The sequence below is a fragment of the Toxorhynchites rutilus genome, chromosome 2 (assembly GCF_029784135.1).
Source record: "Toxorhynchites rutilus septentrionalis strain SRP chromosome 2, ASM2978413v1, whole genome shotgun sequence".
Lineage (NCBI taxonomy): Eukaryota > Metazoa > Arthropoda > Insecta > Diptera > Culicidae > Toxorhynchites > Toxorhynchites rutilus.
The window spans coordinates 64,799,858-64,816,881 of record NC_073745.1 but is presented as its reverse complement, the minus strand read 5'-3'; the positions used below and the strand labels follow the sequence as shown (position 1 = coordinate 64,816,881).

Below are 17,024 nucleotides of genomic sequence, written 5' to 3'. Positions count from 1 at the left end.
GAATTTCCAAGTTTCGAGAATAATGTCGACCATCTCAGAAGCTGAGTATCGAAACGTCCCGAATGTGGCGTCCGAGATGTGGTTGCTGCAAAATGCGCTTCGCAATGCGTCTCAACTGCTGATACGGTGCTGCTAGATTGGCAATACTCTAGTAGAAACTGCTCTTCAAATGGACTTGCACTGCAGACGTGAACCAAACTAATTTTGGGTGAAGATGATGCGCCAATCTTGCCAGAAACAACCCATCCGAGTACGGTTTTCTGCAGCACTGGTAGATCCGGACCAAGACGCACCAAACCTTCTTCGATGAGTTCGCAGTAGACTCCCATCCCCAAAATCATATCGATGGGTCCAGGTTGATGGAAGGTAGGATCTGCGAGAACGAGGTTAGCTGGTATGTTCCACTCTTGGGTACACAATACTTTCTCAGGAAGTTCGCGAGTTATACTCGGTAGTACGTGAAATGAGATGTCCGCGATGAAATTAGAACTGTGTGATTTTATGCGAGCGTCAACAGAGTACGATGAAACGACAGTGGCATTCCCTACACCTCCGATTTCCTGATGTGATTTGAGATGACGTAGCTTCAGTTTCTTCGACAGCTGCTCTGTCATCAAATTCAGCTGCGAGGCAGGATCTAACAACACGCGAGCCCACACAGTATGGTCATTGCTATCCGAAATCTTCACCATTGCGGTTTGCAGCAGAACAGTCTGCGGAACGGTACGAACACTGCCGAGAAGTGTAGTCGACACATGGCAGGTTGATGGATTACAATTTGGTGGAATCACAACGCTTGGTGGTTCCAAAGGTTGGGGCGGGCAGGACTGAGGTAGAGCATCTGTAGTATTGCGAGTGGACTGAGATTGGTTGGGTGTTGTTTGTAGTTTCAGATTCGGATTGACATCCGACGAACGAAGTGTGGCATTTTGGTGCAACATAGTATGATGCCTTTGTCCACACACTCTACAGCAACTGGACTGACATTGTTTGATGAGGTGGGAAGGCGAGAAGCAATTTATGCAAAGCGAGTTCTCCTTCACTAGTTTGAATCGTTGGGAGACGGGAAGTTTCCGAAAAGTATCGCAGTGGAAAGGTGAGTGCGACAACTGTGTACAGAATGGACAACACTTTGTTGATGAGTTAGTGATGACAGCATGACTAAACTTCGGCTTCGGATACCGAACTAGTTCTGATTTGGGTTGGTCTGCAGTACGGGGTTTCGACGACGACAAAGACTGCAGAATAGAACAGTGTCCGCGTAAAAAATCGATAATATTCGCATATTTTGGTACTTCGGTAGAGTTGTGATGTTGTTCCCACTGTTTGAGCGTTGCGCTATCCAAGCGTGCGCAAAGCATATGCGCGAGTAAAACGCTCCATCCTTCTGTTTTCACATCTTTAGGATCATGTTCAAATTGCGTTCGAATTCATCTATGATACGCGCCAAGGACTCGTAACATTCCTTGCGCATTGGTTCGATAGAAAGCAAAGACGATAAGTTTCTTATTGTCGAACCTCTTTTCAAGTAGTCCCCAGGCTACTGAGTAATTTGCTGCAGTGATTTCAATAGATTCAATCACCCGTTGCGCTTCGTTAGAGAGAGAAGAAACGAGGTATGAAAATTTATCAATGGGTTTTAGTTGGGGGTTAGAATCGATTAGGCTCACAAAAGAATCACGAAAGGTAAGCCAATTTGCTAGGGAACCATCGAATGTGGGTAGATTCACTTCTGGTAACCTTTTTCGAGAAAGCAATGAATCTGTTACTGTAATCTCCGGTGCCACGCCATTTTGTTCTGAAGAAGATGCTCTAGGTTGAGGTTTAAGTTTAGATGCGATGAACCCATACACCTTCATGTAACTTCGCTCGAAATCACTTCGAATTTTCCTATGTCCTTCCTCGTCAGATGCAGTTACGACAGTATCTGTCCCCTGTTCCTCGAGCAGTTCCATCTGCAATTGATTCGACTGGAAATCAGCAAAGTTTTGCTTCAATCGCTGCATCCACCCTTCGAGAAGTAATTTATCTCTTTGTTCATCGTAGTTGATAATCATGTTCAGGAGATTGTTCATCGTGTCGAGGCAAAATCGTTCTTGACGAGACAGAGTACGCAAATTTGGTGTCATCTTGATGGATATGAAATAGAACGAAAATCCTCAAAATCGACCAATGAAACGAATTTACTCGCAAACGAAATTCTCGTCAAAATGTTGCACCACCACTACTTCGTCTACGATGAACAAATTGATTCCAAAAATGCGTCGAGACTGAACCCAAACCAATCAGGGATAATAAATTTACTGTTCAATTTACAGTAGGAAAGTCGTCACTCGAAATTTCAACGTTGACCCAACTTCATCCAGCAATAGCGTGTCCAAGACGGTGGACGGTGTGCGATGATCTTTGTCCGAGGCTAATTGCAACGTAGGAAGCTGCTAATTATTTCTCGTATCAATTTTCTATTTTTTTTCCGAACTGTGCGGAATCACTTTTAGATTTTCACCTCCTGTGAGGACTTTTACACGTGGCACTGTGAGTTCTTCACTAAGAGAGTTTGCGTTTCGAATCAATTTCTCAATTGGTTCGAGTGATTTCTTTTCACACTTTCACGATCACGACTAAACTGTTCACGAAATTTTCACACGCGTAAGTGATCCGGTTCGAAGGACCAACTTTTATGTTTGATTTTTTGACTAACACTACGCGGTGAAACTGGGGATCAGTATCTCGTATTCCGTGATGTGCGCGTGTTTGTAATAAAATGCAATTTTGTATGCATATGATTCACACCAATATGTAGGAGCCGAGCAGGGAGGACCTTTCAATAATTCCAACAACGATTCGGATCGTGGAACAACAAAGCTAAGTTTAATTTTTAATTAATATTAACTATTCCATGATGTGATTTTGGATTTCATAATTCCAATGGCTATTCTATATGTTGCGTGTAGGCTCTCTTCATCTCTTCTCTTCACCGCCATCGGTGCCACAGCATAATGGTGTAGAGAGGGAGAGGGAGAGAAAGTGACTTTTTTTTCCCTCACCGCTTCGAACCACCATTATTCTACAACGTAACGACGTAACGCTATCAACGAGGGATCATTTCTCGATATTCCCGATCCGCTCTCCTTAACGCCTTTGTTTTTATTTGGCTGTATTGTATTCTCTCATACTTCTCTCCGCTACAACGGATGGTCTAAGCTTGCTTTGATATCTCAGAGTATGTCAGTAGAATAATCAAAGCTTCAGGACAGATGATGCGCTTGGCAATAATTATTATGGAGTAGTTTCCACGTCTATTGTATTTTATAATATCTTCGTAATGGTATTGATGTTTGTGCTTACAGGAGATGATATAGTTGATTCATCCTCACTCTCGCGGGTTTACCGTTTTGTCTCATATTCCGAACAGTCAAAGTCAAATTCCGAACACTTCATTTTTAAATGTAAATTTGCTGAACTTTTGTGTTATGAATGGTTGAATAATGAAAGCACAGTATATTGGGTATGGGCTTCATTTTGACATCATTTGCAGGTATCGATGCAGCCTATAATTTGTAATGTTAGACATTTGGAACCAATCGGAACCAATGGTGAAATAAAAAACAAGCATCGTTCATTTTTCAGTTTTTGTAGCTGTTTCAACTATTTTGTTTGTTGTTTTTATGTTAAGTGCTAGATAATGTATGAACCTACAATAAATGAGTGAAAAAAAAATTCATGCAGAAATCTTCATTAAATTTAATATTGAAGTAGCGTTCGGAATCTGAATCAAGTTTCTACGCATGATTCAAATTCCGAACACTTCATTTTCAAATGTAAATTTACCTAACTTTAATGTTATAAATAATTGAATAATCAAAACCCTAAAATTATTTGGGTTATGGCCTTCATTTTAATATCATTTACAGGTATCGATACATCCTATAATTTGTAACTTTAAGCATTTGCAGAGGGTGACAGTCAGGACCAGTGATGTAACGTTTGCGTTAGCAAATTTTTTTTTAAAAAAACAAGCATAGTTATTTACCAGTTTTTGTAGTTTTTTCAACTATTTTGTGTGTTATTTACAAGTCAGATGCTGGAAATTGTAAGAAACTACAATAAACGGGTCAAATAAAAGGATATTTAGGATAAAGGATAAAGGATAATTAGTTTCGGAATTTAATCAAGGTTCTACGCATGATTCAAACTGCGAACACTTCATTTTTGGATGTGAATTTGCTGAAATTTAGTGTTATAAATGGTTTAATATTCAAGATCCTGACATTCTTTGGGTTATAGACTTCTTTTTGACATCATTTACAGGTTTCGATATCGATATAGCGCGCTTGGTCCCGAAACTATGTAAACTATAAGAAACAAATACAATCAATAATTACAAAAGCAAAATTCATTTTTTTTGCGTGCATGACATTTTTCCTAAAAGACTGGGTGATTGACTTTAATTTAATATATCGATCATATGTATCGGTCCGGCAGTTTAAAGGTTGTGAGTTTTTCAAGGATCCCATTTTTGCTGTTCGGAATTTGAGACAAAACTTTTCGAAATATGAGTCAGTGACAAAATGATGTTCGGAATTTGAGACAAACGTGATTAAACATGTTTTTGGGTTTGTCTCCATGAATATGCATTTGTGAATCAGTTCTATTGTGGTCAAATGAAGGAGAAGGCTCTGTTGTATCAAAAAACCAGGTTAATTTCGCGAACTAGTGCCATTTTGAGGACACTGTTTGGTGGCTATCAGGGCTTGGATGTTCGGAGTGTGAGACAAAACGGTATCATCTATCGAAAAAACCTAAATATGAATATTTAACTAAACACTTCTTTTCACACAGCCCGTGACATTCATCAGAAGTTCGTAGTGAATTTGTGTCATTTTACTATTTAGTATCGCATTGTTTTATAAACCTATTAATTAAATTTTATTTTCAATCAAATATGTTTAATAATCCTCTTACATCTCTTATATATTAGTAATTTTGTTAAACCCTGCAGTAATTTTATATTTTATATTTTCTTTAACGATAGAGATTTAATAAAAATATGACACACAAATTCTTTTTCAGCTACTAATGTGACAACGATTGGCTTGCTTCATTTATATCATGTCTTGTCGTCGTCGTCGTCGTTCATGCCTATCATACTGGTTGAGGTGCGATAGTGTCAACATATGAACTGTCAGTAGGGCTCAAATACAATTTATGTACATTTTGTGAACCTGTCTCTAGCACATCAGACCGAGCATATAGTTGTTATGGCGAAGAGTTGTAGAGGAAACTAATAGTTGAAGTTGAAACTGATGCTCTCCTTAATCAATAATTCACATCAATCACAATCTCTCAAAATAATTCTTTCCATACAGCTACAAATGACGATCGGAAGGCCGGAATCCATTTATATCATTCTACAATTTAGTTTTATATAATTTTATTAACCAATTCTTCCAACAGATACCACTTGCATCAAGTAATAGTAATAGTAATAGTAATAGTAATAGTAATAGTAATAGTAATAGTAATAGTAATAGTAATAGTAATAGTAATAGTAATAGTAATAGTAATAGTAATAGTAATAGTAATAGTAATAGTAATAGTAATAGTAATAGTAATAGTAATAGTAATAGTAATAGTAATAGTAATAGTAATAGTAATAGTAATATTAATATTAATAGTAATAGTAATAGTAATAGTAATAGTAATAGTAATAGTAATAGTAATAGTAATAGTTATATTAAAGTAAAATAATTATTAAATACTAGATTATCAGTAATAACAAGCTTTACCAGTAACACCGGCTGAGTGTATCCTATGGCTTACCTTCCCTACTAACACATCCCTGAATTCCCGTGACATTTATGAGAGGTCGTAGAGTTCTCTGCATCTCTCTTAAGTAAATGTTGAACTAACATTCCTTCCCTTTTCCTTAGCAGTTGCAAGGACGTGGCCAGGACAATTCTTAACTGTTGGAGAAAACATGTCTTCATCTAAGAGATATTACTAATCATCAGCAACGGATGGAGGCTAGTTTTTAACATAACAGTTCTGAATTCGTACCACCTACGATATTGTGCAACTTGCTCAATGCTAATGCTAATGCTAATGCTAACACTACGCGGTGAAACTGGGGTTTGAAACGGTTACTTTTGAACTTTTTATTGCTCGCCTGTTAACTTACAAGACTAACACGGTTGATGCGATCTATTAGGATTTGTATTTTCGACTAACTCGATCTGGTTCTGACTGTGGTATATATATATGGGTCTACCAACAATACAGAGAGCGTGTAGATTATACGAAGATAACGAATCAATAGGTCTTTTTGGTTCCTCTGGTGTACCTACTCTGATAACCGAGATAAACTATTTTACGAGAGAATTCTATTCTCGCGATACGATCGCAATAGGGTTCAATATCTATCTAAATCCTTAACAGTTATATCATCGGTGCATTAAGCATTTCAAGATATTAGTACAAAGTGTTCGAAATATGATGTAGTCCGAAATATGATTCAGAACGGTATCGATCATCTGAATCGGTCTTGTAGCTCTAAAGATGTGATTTTAAAAAAAAGCATTTTTGCTGTTCGAAATTTGAGACGAATGTAATCAAACATGTTTTCAGTTTTTCCGAGCCCTGAAACTTTGTTGGCCATTAAACAGTGTCTCATTACTCAAAATGGTACTGTTTCACGAAATTGATTTGATTTTTGGATCAATAAAGCCCTTTTTTCTCATGACTACAATAAATATAATAATTTATAATTTATATTCATGTTAACACTGACAGAAAACAAATGGCGTCGTTGTCAAGTCAACGTATATGTACTTTCTTGAGTCTGAATGTGTTATCGAATAACTAATCAAAACATTAGTACACAAAAACAAGATTAGTAGATAATAAATGGAACTTTGGAATGGACTTTTTAGGCATATTATTGCTCATGAAATCTCACGCAATATAATGCTTATTTACAACACATATTTAGCCATAAGTTCGATGCCAAATTCACATTTGTGGACTGTGATTAGACCTGTGCAGTGTCGTCGAATGAAGTTTTCGCACCCGGGGCGGAAAAGTCGATTTGCACCCTCAACACCCCGCCAAAAAAGGAATAAATCATATTTATCCCATTTCTTCTTATGAATTCGGTTCTTCTGCACCCCTAAAATCGGGGGTGGTACGCCCCTCCCGCACCCCCGAGCCGACACCACTGGATCTATGCAAGTTCAGCCTCAGTCCGTGACCTTGTACAAAAAATGATTCATAAAGACATTCGCTTGTTTTCATTCGATCCATTGCATCAATCTTTCCGTTTTATGTACGCGAATTGCTGGCCGCTAGTTGAACATCGACATGGTTGAGAGGTTTCGTGGCTGTTAATCGAAAGATTGCGTCGTTTCTGTTTCCATGTTTTACTTATCGATACAGTGTTTTTATGGCCTCACTAGCTCGGATACACGCTGCGTAAAAATAACTGCATCGTGTGACTGAGTAATTAGATCAAGTATATGATCATATATTTTGACCTTTCACAACTCACTTTACAACGAAAGCCGTCAAAAAACCCATTCGACAATAAATAACTCATTCTTCTCTTCCAGAAACCTCAGCCGAAGAAGGACTTTCGCAGTGTAGACGCCCAGGATTTCCACGATCTCCGCGCAAGCTGTCTTCGCACCAGGACCCTATTTGAGGATCCGGTTTTCCCCGCGGACAATTCCTCACTCGATTTCGGCGGTGGTTTATCCCTGTCCCACATCAAATGGCTTCGGCCGAGCGAGATTTCACCGAATCCGGTGTTCTACGAAGACAGCTACTCGCGGTTCGATGTGAACCAGGGAGAGTTAGGAGACTGTTGGTTGCTGGCAGCGGCAGCAAACCTAACCCAGGAACCGCACATGTTCACGCGAGTCGTCCCAGAGGATAACAGTTTCACGGTGGACTACGCAGGGATATTTCATTTCACGTTCTGGAGATTCGGCCACTGGTACGATGTGGTGATTGACGATCGGCTACCCACCCACCAGGGGCGATTGGTTTACATGAGGTCATCGGAGAAGAATGAATTCTGGAGCGCACTGCTGGAGAAGGCGTACGCCAAACTGTTCGGGTCGTACGAGGCCTTGCGAGGTGGTTCGGCGAGTGAGGCGATGATAGATTTCACCGGAGGTATCTCGGAAACGTACGATATGAAGGAAGCTCCGAAGGATCTGTTTCAGATTATTGAGAAAGGGTTCAACAATCACGCAATGTTTGCGTGCAGTTTGGAACCGGATCCACAGCGACCGGAGGCAGAAACGGCCCAAGGGTTGATTAGAGGGCACGCATACTCGATCACGATGGCAAAAATGGTGGACATTCAGACGCCCAACGTGAAGGGGAAAATTCCGCTGCTGAGACTGCGGAATCCATGGGGAAATGCTACGGAATGGAACGGATCGTGGAGTGATCAATCGCCCGAGTGGAAGTACATATCGGAGGAAACGAAGCGGGAAATTGGACTGATATTCGAGGTGGATGGGGAGTTCTGGATATCATTCCAGGACTTTGTGAAGTATTTCGATCGAATCGAAATGTGCAATCTCAATCCGAATTGTCCAATCGTACAACGAACGGCATATCCTTGGAAACAATCGGCGTTCGAAGGAGAATGGGTTATTGGTAGCACAGCTGGCGGGTGTAGAAATTTCCCGGATACCTTCTGGCACAACCCACAGTACGTAGTTGCTCTGGATAATCCAGATAAGGACGATGACGAAGCCAAAGCTACGGCTATAGTTTCACTGCTGCAGAAGAATCGCCGTTCCAAGCAGAACAAGGGAACCGATTGTCTCACCATTGGGTTCATTGTGTATCGTGTGACCGAACGGGATCTTGTTAAGAAACCATTGCCCAAAGAATTCTTCCTACGAAACGCTTCCGTAGCGAGGTCCACCTATATCAATCTCCGAGAGGTGACCTGCCGGTTTAGGTTAGATCCCGGAACGTACGTTGTAATACCGTCGACATTTGAGCCGAATCTTGAGGGGGAATTCATGATTCGGGTGTTTTCGGAGTGTCCAAATTGTATGCGGGAGAACGAAGACTGCGTCGGTGTTTGCGATCAGGATCCACGGGTAAGAACAACCGTCGTGGTATTCCCTATCTGTGCAAGCTTACTTCATACGTGTCTCTGTCCAATACGCTGTAAAATTGTGCATTTCTGTTGTAGCTAATGACATTTTCTCTGTATATATACACACGCTCTGCTGTTCGCTAACGTTTGTAGGTTGCGCCTGATACCAACAACAGCAAGTCAGTAGCACCAGTAAGTGTAGCATCTGTTGCTTCTAGCAAGCATTTCATGTTGACCTGAGGACTGAATTTGACGTACCGACCCAGACAAATACTTGTTCACTGTTACCCGATTGTTCGCAACATGCAATTCCTAACACGCGATCGCCTTCCCCACAGATTCAGATTCTGGACAGTCCAGATCCGACGAAACCCGACCCTCAGCGAAAAGCCATGGAGCGGCTGTTCATCGAAGTGGCCGGCTCGGATGGAGAGATCGACTGGATGGAACTCAAGATGGTTTTGGATCACTGCTTCCGTGATGACATCACGATCGCTGCCAGAGGTATTACCCGAACTTACTACATGCCAACGCTGGAGTCCGAAATCAAGAAGGTGAAACCGGTGCCACCTGAAGCCGAGCCAGTCGGCTGTGGGTTGCTGGATATCTTGCGAAATTGGTACATCAACATGGCTGGTGGAGACAACCGCCCAGCGCAGGAGACATCCACCGATTTGGTGGTCTCGAAGGAGAAGGCCCCTCTGCTAGCGGGTGAGATAGGTCGTATGTAGACATGCTTTTTTCTACTAACGGGTGGTGGCAATTGGGTTCGGTTCAATTTGGTTTCTTATCACCATTTATAACACAACATTCTTCGTTATTTCAGCGGATTCAATCGGCGCCGGGTTCTCCAAGGATTCCTGCCGATCGATGGTAGCCATGCTGGACGAGGATGGATCCGGGAAGTTGGGTTTCGTGGAGTTCCAGAAGCTGTTGACGGAAATTGCCCGCTGGAAGGCGGTCTTCAAGCTGTACGATCAGGGCAAAACGGGACACCTGAACCCGTTCGAGTTGAGGTCCGCTCTCCAGTCAGCCGGTTACCACCTGAACAACAATATTCTCAACAGTCTGATGCACCGGTACGGTTCGAAGGAGGGAGAAATATGGTTCGATGATTTCATCACGTGTGCGGTTAAAATTAAAACCATGATCGGTAAGCGTATTCCACTTAGTGCGTGTTGTTCAATGCCATAAATTCTTTCTATTTTAGACATCTTCAGTACGAAGGTTGTGGATGGCAAAAACATAGCATCCTTTAGTATGGACGAATGGATCCACAAAACAATCTATTCTTGAAGTATCTTTCAAGAATATGACCGAGGCGTTCTTAATGTAATTACCTTTATTTATTGTTGCGTCACTCTATAGGAAATTTATAAATCCGTTAAGAATGTTGAATTTCAATGAACAACGGTTTGTATTTGATGACTTTCCCAGGCTGAGGATTAAACGGAATATTGCTTTTAAGGACTACGTATTCATTAGAGATGAAACGGATATCTGGTAGGGAACCAGCTAGAAAAAATCAGAAAAAACCAATAATTTGTCATTAACATAAGATAAATGTTTTTTTTTAAATTAAATTAATATCAATTAATAACATTAAATCATTGACACTATTACTTTTATTATAAATTTTTTCGATTATAAATCGACCGATTCCAGTTTGCTATCTACACCAAGCCAGCTTCAGAGAACTTTCACTGTAAACACTACTGTAAGGAGCTGGAAGATAAACTCTGGCACAACTTGCCAGTTGGAGGCACTGCTTAGAGTTCAATGATCACCAAACGTAAGGGACGTGATTGTGATCGATTTGAAATGTTTTCGCATAACAGTCGATTTCGATTTCGCTGACTATCTTTTTCATTTGCCACATCTATGAAACTGTCCCAAAAGGTGTCGTGAGCTTCGTGTGTAAGGTTTTATTCAGTTTCTTTCTTTGTTTTAAAGAGGCTTTAAACCTTGAAGTTCATTCGCCTCTATTATTCAGTTTCGTCTCTGTTGTTTCGTTTAAATTGATTTGTGGTGTAGTAAGCATACCCTATCTCAGATTATCATCATACCGTTTAGACTGCTCGAAGTATTCAATGAAAATAATTGATTGATGTTCTTTGCTTATTTGAATCAATAGTACTCATTCTACATCGACTAGTATTGAAATTTTTTCAATATATCCATAAAAATCTTCAACAGAAAATGAATCTGTTCAATATTCCTTGCGGTCAAACTTGATACTCTATAAAGATATTTTCATTCCATACGGAAAAATTAATCATGGTTCATTATTTGTAAAGGGTGTGTCACATCAAATTGCATCACGGAAAAAACGCTGTAGAAATTCGCCCAGTAGACCGATCCTTTTGAAAATTTTAGACAGTAAAATAAAAACTATTAAACAACTTTTGGCATTTTCTTTTCATTCATACTTCGAGCCCAAGCCCGTATGCTCGCACCTTCTTCTTTACTCCGTCCATAAGGTTCTGTACAACGTCAGGTTGTAGTTTTTTTTAACAGAAATCCATTTTCTCTTGAAGTCCGCCTCCGATTTGACAACTTTTGGGTTCTTCCGGAGGGCCTGCTTCATAATCGCCCAATATTTCTCTATTGGGCGAAGCTCCGGCGCGTTGGGCGAGTTCATTTCCTTTGGCACGAAGGTGACCCCGTTGGCTTCGTACCACTCCAACACGTCCTTTGAATAGTGGCACGAAGTGAGATCCGGCCAGAAGATGGTCGGGCCCTCGTGCTGCTTCAATAGTGGTAGTAAGCGCTTCTGTAGGCACTCCTTAAGGTAAACCTGCCCGTTTACCGTGCCGGTCATCACGAAGGGGGCGCTCCGCTTTCCGCAAGAGCAGATTGCTTGCCACACCATGTATTTTTTGGCAAATTTGGATAGTTTCTGCTTGCGAATCTCCTCCGGAACGCTGAATTTATCCTCTGCGGAGAAGAACAACAGGCCCGGCAGCTGACGAAAGTCCGCTTTGACGTAGGTTTCGTCGTCCATTACCAGGCAATGCGGCTTCGTCAGCATTTCGGTGTACAGCTTCCAGGCTCGCGTCTTCCCCACCATTTTTTGCCTTTCGTCGCGGTTAGGAGCCTTCTGAACCTTGTATGTACGCAGGCCCTCCCGCTGCTTGGTCTGCTGGACGAATGAACTTGACAAATTCAGCTTATTGGCGACATCCCGGACCGAACTTCTCGGATCACGTCTAAACTGCTTAACTACGCGCTTGTGATCTTTTTCATTGACGGAGCATCCATTTTTGCCGTTCTTCACCTTCCGGTCGATGGTAAGGTTCTCGAAGTATCGTTTTAATACTCTGCTGACCGTGGATTGGACGATTCCCAGCATCTTACCGATGTCCCGATGTGACAACTCCGAATTCTCGAAATGAGTGCACAGGATTAATTCACGACTCTTTTTTTCGTTCGACGACATTTTTCCAAATTTACGAAAAATTGACAGTGAAGCATGGCCAACGTGATCTATACACTCTTATCTGATTATAAGCGAAAGCTGAAGATATAATTCCTAAAAATTAAATTTCTACAGCGTTTTTTCCGTGATGCAATTTGATGTGACACACCCTTTATATAAAATGTGTTTATTACTCCCTGAAGGTATTTTTTTTAATTTTCTTCATGCACACATGCAATTTCTCTCGGTTTCGTAATCGCAAATAAATAACCGAATATCCGGCTGCCAGATATTCGGCTATCCGGCCTAGAGGTTTGCCGGATATCCGGTATCCGGCCAAATTACTATCCTTTTCATCACTAGTATTCATTGTAATACCGTATGTATTTTGCAATTTTCGAATAGCGATGAAAAAGCTACTAAAAATAATTTAATGTGTAAATTTCCCATAAAACCATAAAATATTAGTTCCTCCTCCGTTTACACCGTTTCCGACAGGCACTTTGTGCTGAAAATCACACCTTTCACTGTAAGTCCTGAATAGAAAAAGAGCTTTGACATTCCCTTTTCGCTGATGGTTAGCCACAGAAGCACCTACTTTATGAAGGTGCGTGTGAGAGATGTACTTCACGTCTGAACTTACCTGCTTGGTGGGCGACGTAGAGTAGCTGGTTCCCTACCAGTCGTTGCCATCCAGTGTCCATGACGACTGTGACGTTCTGCTTCGTCGGAAAAAAGCACCAACCGTAGCGCGCAGTTGCTTTACTGTTTTCGCCATAACTTCGGCAGTTCAACTGATACGCTGTCAAATTTTGTTTGAAAATTCATACATTACTATGATTCGCGACTACGAAGCTGAATTTACCAGCATGTGTGCGTGAAGCGAATGTCAACAAAGAATTGCAAAAAGAATGTGATTTTTAAACGCACCGTTTTTAACGTTTTTTGCAGAAATTTTCGTAATGGTGAGTATGTATCGAAAGAACTATCCTCTAGGATGCTAATTTAGTTAAATCACATAAATTTACTGCAGGGGAAAACGTTTTCTTACCGCATCCGAAGGACACTATCTTTACTTGTGGAAAAGTAAACAAACTTTCAGGATACTAAATTTTAATAAAAATTAATAATTGTGTGCAAAATTTATCTTCCAAACGGTTGGAAAATGAGTTTTCCTTATGCAGTGAAAAAAACTTTGCCGTAGCTTAAGCTGAATTTAACTTATAAGTGTTTTTCTGTGACCTTGTTTCATGCTTTATCAGCAGCCATCAGTCGGAGAAAATGAAACCTGCTACGTGGCTGTGGAGTTTGCGGATGTGTTCGATTACGCTGCGGGTGGAAGCCGTTTAGTCGTCGAAGGCGAAAGAGTATTCAAAGCTGGACATCTTTTAATAGTTGGTGCTGAAGAAGTTCACGATGAAGGCTTCAGTATTTTCTCGTCCTGCCTCCAGTCATCATCTCCAAGCTCGGAACCCCATACAATAAAAATTCTTACGAAAATCTCCTTCTCCAAATGGTTGTTTTCGTGTTCCTGTAAAGCTGGCAAAGGAAAGTGCAAACACGTCATGGCTGTTTTGTATCATTTGCTTAAGTATGTTTTATTTTATTTCTTTATTATTGCACATTTTGCACCAAGTTGGACTGTTTCACACTTTTTCAAAAGTGCGAAAATGTGATTGTGAATACTTGGAGAGTAGAAGTTCGACACGGTGAAATGGAGGCTACAAATACGGGAGGTTTTTGTAGGTTCTATCTTTAGCCGTAGTCGTTGGATCCAGTCTAGATACCGCGATTTGACCGTTTTCGGAGGGAAGGCATGAGAAGAAATTCCGGGGCGATATCTCTGCTTACATCCGGGGACGACACAAACAATACGGCTTTTGAATTTTGCAGATTGTTCGGAGTCAGCTTCAAACAAATTTCGTCCGACTTGCATGTTCTCCGGGCAATTTGCGCAGCTTTTGACGTCCATATTTCACACGTTCTGAGGAAAATATTTTGAAAAATATTAGAGCACTGATTGAATAGAAGCCAGATCTTTGTATTTTAGGTATTTTATGAACACTAAGCGGATATTTTTATATCAAATTTCATTAATTCGGTTTACCTCTCTCGCAGGTAGATTGACAGAGGGTGTATTTCAACGGCTTTTTTTCACTACTAAATGACAATAAATTTTTGTTCGGAGCATCGAAACAGCTAAGAAAAACTATTTTTCAACAATTCCCACTAATTGTAAGATAAACACGGTACAAGTTTTCGAGAAATCAGTATATTAATTACAAAAAAAATATGCAACGGTTTGTTTACATATTTTTCACTCACACGCGAAACTTTCATAGGTGGCGACACCATACCTTCGATGACGCGAATTGACGATGCACAAGTGGTCTCATTATCGGCTGTTATGGTGAAAAAATGGTACAATTTATCATATGGCTCCAGTACTCTCTGTTTTTATCTCCAGCTGTTTTGACTTTTTCTCACCGAGTAAACATTTTTCGCCTTTCTTCACCACGTAAATATTTTTTATCTAAAACGACTCAATTACAGTAGAACCCCGATTTTCCGCGGAATAGTCGGGCTAGCTCCCAGCGAATTACGAAAATCGCAGATAACGCTATAAAAGGCTAAAAATATGGCGCAAACACACAAAAAAAGATATATATGCATGAAAACTATGTTTCATCAACACAGAAATCATTAAACTATCCATCTGTAAGGTCGATTACACCAGTAATCAGATAATGTGAAAGACATGACCAAAACAAAAGAACAAGACCCTACCACTCACTGGCAAATTCCGGGAAGTTCTATAGAACTACAAATGAACTCGCTTTCGCGGATAATCGAGGTTCTACTGTACTTATCATTTAACGTTTACAGAGTCAAACTGCACCTTAAATGTAGATCTACGGTTAATTTCTATCTTCGCTGTGAATTTACCACGGATGTTCAAAGGTTTAATGTTGCCGTAAGCAATAATGTACTATTTTCTTACTTGGAAGATGTCAGAACTCGGAACTCCAATTATTTCCAGGCATCCACGGTCACCATGTTAGCGTCTCCTTCTAAAGTATTTCCAACGGGGCGCTTCCGAATTTAAACTTGATGACATTGGACTGATTTCACGAAAAGAACAGGCAGTACACCTTGTTGTCTACTGCCAGTTTATCCTTGAGTTTATCGTTGGTTTCTTAGACAGCTTGAAGGCCAACGGGATAAAGATATTTTGCGTTGCGTGAAGACTTGTATTTGAACTCAAAGTGCCCAAATTGTTTGCTTTCCTTTTGCCGGGCGTGCTACCGAGAACGAATAGTGACTGTGTTTTCCGCAATTAAAACAGAAAACCTCTGATGTCCTGTGGCCTGCTGGGCGTTTAGAAAGGGGAACAACCAAAATGGTTTTTCTGAACCTTTTTGAGGACATTTCCTTCACTGGGTATCGACCAATTTCATGCTAACTAGACTGGCCACTGGCAGCACCATCTCAGATTCCAGTGGAACGTTTTTTTCCAAAATATATATTGGGTTGGGTAAACTGACCAGACGTCCCGCGTTACGCGGGACAGTCCCGCATTTCAACAAAATGTCCCGCGTAAGATTCCGTCCCGCGAAACGTCCCGCATTTGACAAAAGAAACGAAAATGTCCCGCGATATCAATATATTTTAATGTCACAATTTGATCATGTTGATTTTCTCAAATGGAAGAACCTCAAAAAAACTTTTATTTGGCAGACTGTTCAGGAGCGCTTCTAATGCATCCAAAGATTAATACGTTGAGCTGGTTTCATGGCACCGACATTGGGCTTTTTGTATAGAGAGTGTCAACTGGAAGCGACAGCAACAAAATTGGAAAATGATTTTTATAAAAGTCCCCTATTGATCCGCACCAACGGGACCAACGTGAGTCAGACGAAAAGTTCATCTTTGGTCTTCTAGCTCGGTCAGGGCTTAACGTTTTAAATAAGCCGGAAGAACTAGTGTATACTCGACAGGAAGGGGCAGAGTTGTTTGTTGAAGTGTCGTAAATGAAGCGCTGGGCGGTCTTACGGAAGTTGGCCGGAACCTGAAACATGGCCGATGAAAAGATGTATATCGGCGTGTTATTTTATCTCTTCGTGGCTTTGGTGGTCGACTGTCTCTCTATATTTTGGCCATTCGCCCAAAAGTTTGCTATCGGGCGAGCAGGGGAATGTTGGGAAGGTTGGTGGTCTTCGCGACAATATTTATCTCCAGCCGATCCATCCTCCAGTGATCTTTTGGCATAATGGGCTGATCCCAGGTTCGGTATAAAGACCACATCATCTTCCCAATTCCGGCAAGCACTTCGTACTATATATCTCCCCGTTCACCATATGACTCGAAAGAAGAGCGCCTTGGACATTCCCTTCACGTCTGTCAGAGAAGGAACTTCTTCGAGAACTTGATGTGAATGATATATTCGACGTAATCGCTTACCTGGGGAACGTAAACGAAAAGTAC

At 40.8% G+C, this 17,024-nt stretch overlaps 1 protein-coding gene across 3 annotated transcripts in view; it reads left to right on the top strand.

The window, feature by feature from the left end:
• Nucleotides 1–11,412, top strand: part of LOC129768347 (calpain-B-like) — a 29,086-nt gene extending 17,674 nt beyond the window's left edge. The window contains exons 2-6 of one of the 3 annotated variants that reach the window (XM_055769937.1): nt 7,608–9,122; nt 9,275–9,313; nt 9,460–9,844; nt 9,948–10,274; nt 10,332–11,412. In XM_055769937.1, the coding sequence (XP_055625912.1) occupies nt 7,608–9,122; nt 9,275–9,313; nt 9,460–9,844; nt 9,948–10,274; nt 10,332–10,417 (2,352 nt within the window). In that variant the 3' untranslated portion in view covers nt 10,418–11,412. The remainder of the gene's footprint in view (nt 1–7,607; nt 9,123–9,274; nt 9,314–9,459; nt 9,845–9,947; nt 10,275–10,331) is intronic. The other 2 variants (XM_055769938.1, XM_055769939.1) reach the window with 2 other exon arrangements.
• The last annotated feature ends 5,612 nt before the right edge of the window (nt 11,413–17,024 follow it).